General features: G+C 33.1%; 1 protein-coding gene across 1 annotated transcript; it reads left to right on the top strand.

Moving 5' to 3' along the window:
* Nucleotides 1–418: 418 nt before the first annotated feature.
* On the top strand, nt 419–1532 carry LOC110703705 (protein FAR1-RELATED SEQUENCE 5-like). Its single transcript, XM_021881493.1, has 2 exons — nt 419–1140; nt 1220–1532. Exons 1-2 carry the CDS (start codon nt 419–421, stop codon nt 1530–1532), a joined length of 1035 nt encoding a protein of 344 aa, XP_021737185.1.
* The last annotated feature ends 1021 nt before the right edge of the window (nt 1533–2553 follow it).

The following is a 2553-nucleotide window of genomic DNA, read 5'->3' as shown; positions in this document are numbered from 1 at the left end:
TTGTTCTCTGATTTATTTTCTACGATTTAGTGTTTGATTTAGGGCTTTATTTTTACGATTTAGGGTTTTTTTTTATTTCCGGTTTAGGGCTTTTACACTTGCTTACCCAATTCATGGCAGTGGTTATGTATAAAGTTGCTATATGGCTGGCTGGTCTTAATCAAGTAGTATAACGTGTTGTTATTTTAAATTTACTTTTTGCATTGAGTCATTTACTTTTCATTATTAATTTTGCTTAATCCTTATAACTTCATTTTTTTTAGTTTGTTTAACTTTTTGAGCTTTTTTATTTACCTTTTGCTTTGAGTCGTTTACTTTTTAGTATACGTCTAATAGTTTTTATTAGTATACTTTTTAAATGGTTAACTTTTTGTTATTGTTTATTTACTTTTTTTTTATTCATTTACTTTTCAGGAAGATGACTGAAAGTGTAGAGCATTGTTCTGCTGCTGTCACTGATGAAGATATGAATGTAAGAGTTTTCAAAACACCTACTCAACCTGTGCTTCCTAAGATATATTATAATTCTAGTGGTGATAAAGAGTATATCCTAGGTTGCTCTTTGGAAAACAAACCTATTCTTGGAATGAAATTTGATAGTCTTGGAGATGGTATTGCCTTTTATTACAAATATGCTAATGAGTGTGGATTTAAAGTCTGTTCTAGTAATACTAAAGTAGATAAAAATAAGGTTGGTTCTAATAATGGTAAAGGAGTTACTGTAATTAAATATTTATTATATAGCAAAGAAGGGTATGTGACAAATAACAAGAAAGCTGGTAAACAAGTTAAAGGTGCATGTTTAAGGAAAAAGACTGTGAAGAGAGTTCGATGTCCTGCTAATATTAAATTTAGGTTTTGTAATGGTGGCCAGTATATGGTTTACTCTTTTTATGAGTCCCATTCTCACCCTTTTTCTACACCTATTACTAGGCAGGTTACTAAATATGAAGTTAGTTTAAATTTTGCTCATAAGAAGTTTATTTTTGACAACTCAAAGTTAAATATAGGGGTTGTTATGTCTTATAGGATCATGAAAGAACTTTGTGGTGGGTTTAAAAATGTCAGGGGCAATAAAAACGACTTCAAAAATTTTTCTAGGGACGTGAAAGTTTATATCTCTAATGCTGATGGTGCAATGTTTGTTCAAAACCTTGAACAAAAAGTGAAAAGCAGTAAAGGGGGTTTATTATTTTGATTATTGTGTTGATGAAAGCAGGCACTTGACACGTGTTTTTTGGGCTGATGCTATTGGTAGAAGAGATTATCAATTGTTTGGGTACTTTTTATCTTTTGATTCTACCTATGATACAAATAAATACTCATTGGTTTTCTGCTCTTTTACTGGAGTTGATAATCATAAGAGATGTGTTACATTTTGTGCTGCTTTATTATCTAAAGAAGATGTAGAATCTTTTGTGTGGCTATTTCAAACTTTTTTGAAGTGTATGGGAAGAGAACCCTCTTGCATAATCACTGATCTAGACCCTGTAATGGGTATTGCCATACAAAAGGTTTTTACCAAGCACTAAACACAAGTTATGTATGTGGCACATAATGAGGAAGGTACCTGAAAAGGTTAGAACTCAGTTTTGTAATGAAACTGAGTTCTTGAAAAAGCTAAGTGCAATAGTTTGGGATAGAGAAATTGATCCCCATGTATTTGTTGATGGCTGGAACAATGTTATGGAGGAATTTGACCTTGTAGATCATGAGTGGTTTGCATACATGTTCAATATTAGGCATCTTTGGATCCCTGCATATTCCAGGGACTTGTTTATGGGTGTGTTACTGCGTTCTACTTCTAGGTCTGAAGGTGAAAACAATTTTTTTTATAATTTTATAAACCCTCATGTGACCTGTGTTGAATTCTTTGTCCATTATGAAACTGCTCTTGATGCTCAAAGGCATGAACAGGATGAGTTGAACAGGCTTAATAAATCTGAGCCTCAATTGGCTACTCATTTGCACTTGGAAAAGCATGCTGCTTTTGTTTACAGTCGTGCCATCTTTTATGATTTTGAAGAAGAATGCCAGGCAGCCTGTTTCTCATGTGGTGTTGAAAGTTGTAGTTCTCTATATGGAGATGGTTTGGAGTTTTCTGTAATTGTTGATCATGAGAAAAGGAAAAACTTTGATGTAAATTTTGACTTGGCCACATATGAATGCAGTTGTACTTGTAAAATGTTTGAGAGTCAAGGCATCTTAAGTAGACACATTCTGTTTATTATGAAAGGCAAGTCTATACGTGAAATTCTTGATCTTTATATCATGAATCGTTGGAGAAAAGACATTCTGAAGAAAGCTTAAGGCATAAATGCTGTTCTGGATGATGCTTCTAAGTATGATAAGAGGAAGCAATTGGTGAGTGATGTGTGGTCCAAGATTTTCAGTTGTGTGAGTTTATCTGAGCAATTTGAGGATGATTTATCTGAGCTTATTAGGACATTATCTTCATTTGAGAAGCAGATGCTGATAAAAATAATCCTGAAAATGCAACTAGTTCAAAAGAGGTGAAAGATGCTGATATTCAGGTTTTGGTTTGGTCAAATG

The sequence above is a fragment of the Chenopodium quinoa genome, unplaced genomic scaffold (assembly GCF_001683475.1).
Source record: "Chenopodium quinoa cultivar QQ74 unplaced genomic scaffold, ASM168347v1, whole genome shotgun sequence".
Taxonomy (NCBI): Eukaryota; Viridiplantae; Streptophyta; class Magnoliopsida; order Caryophyllales; family Amaranthaceae; genus Chenopodium; species Chenopodium quinoa.
The sequence above is the reverse complement of the archived record's forward strand: the minus strand, read 5'-3'. Positions and strand labels throughout refer to the sequence as shown.

Bases quoted from the DNA above. Each gene is read 5' to 3' on its own strand.
- LOC110703705 (XM_021881493.1), top strand. From the start codon at position 419: ATGACTGAAAGTGTAGAGCATTGTTCTGCTGCTGTCACTGATGAAGAT. The intron at 1,141-1,219 runs GTTTGTTCAAAA...TGATGAAAGCAG, and splicing joins TCTAATGCTGATGGTGCAAT to GCACTTGACACGTGTTTTTT.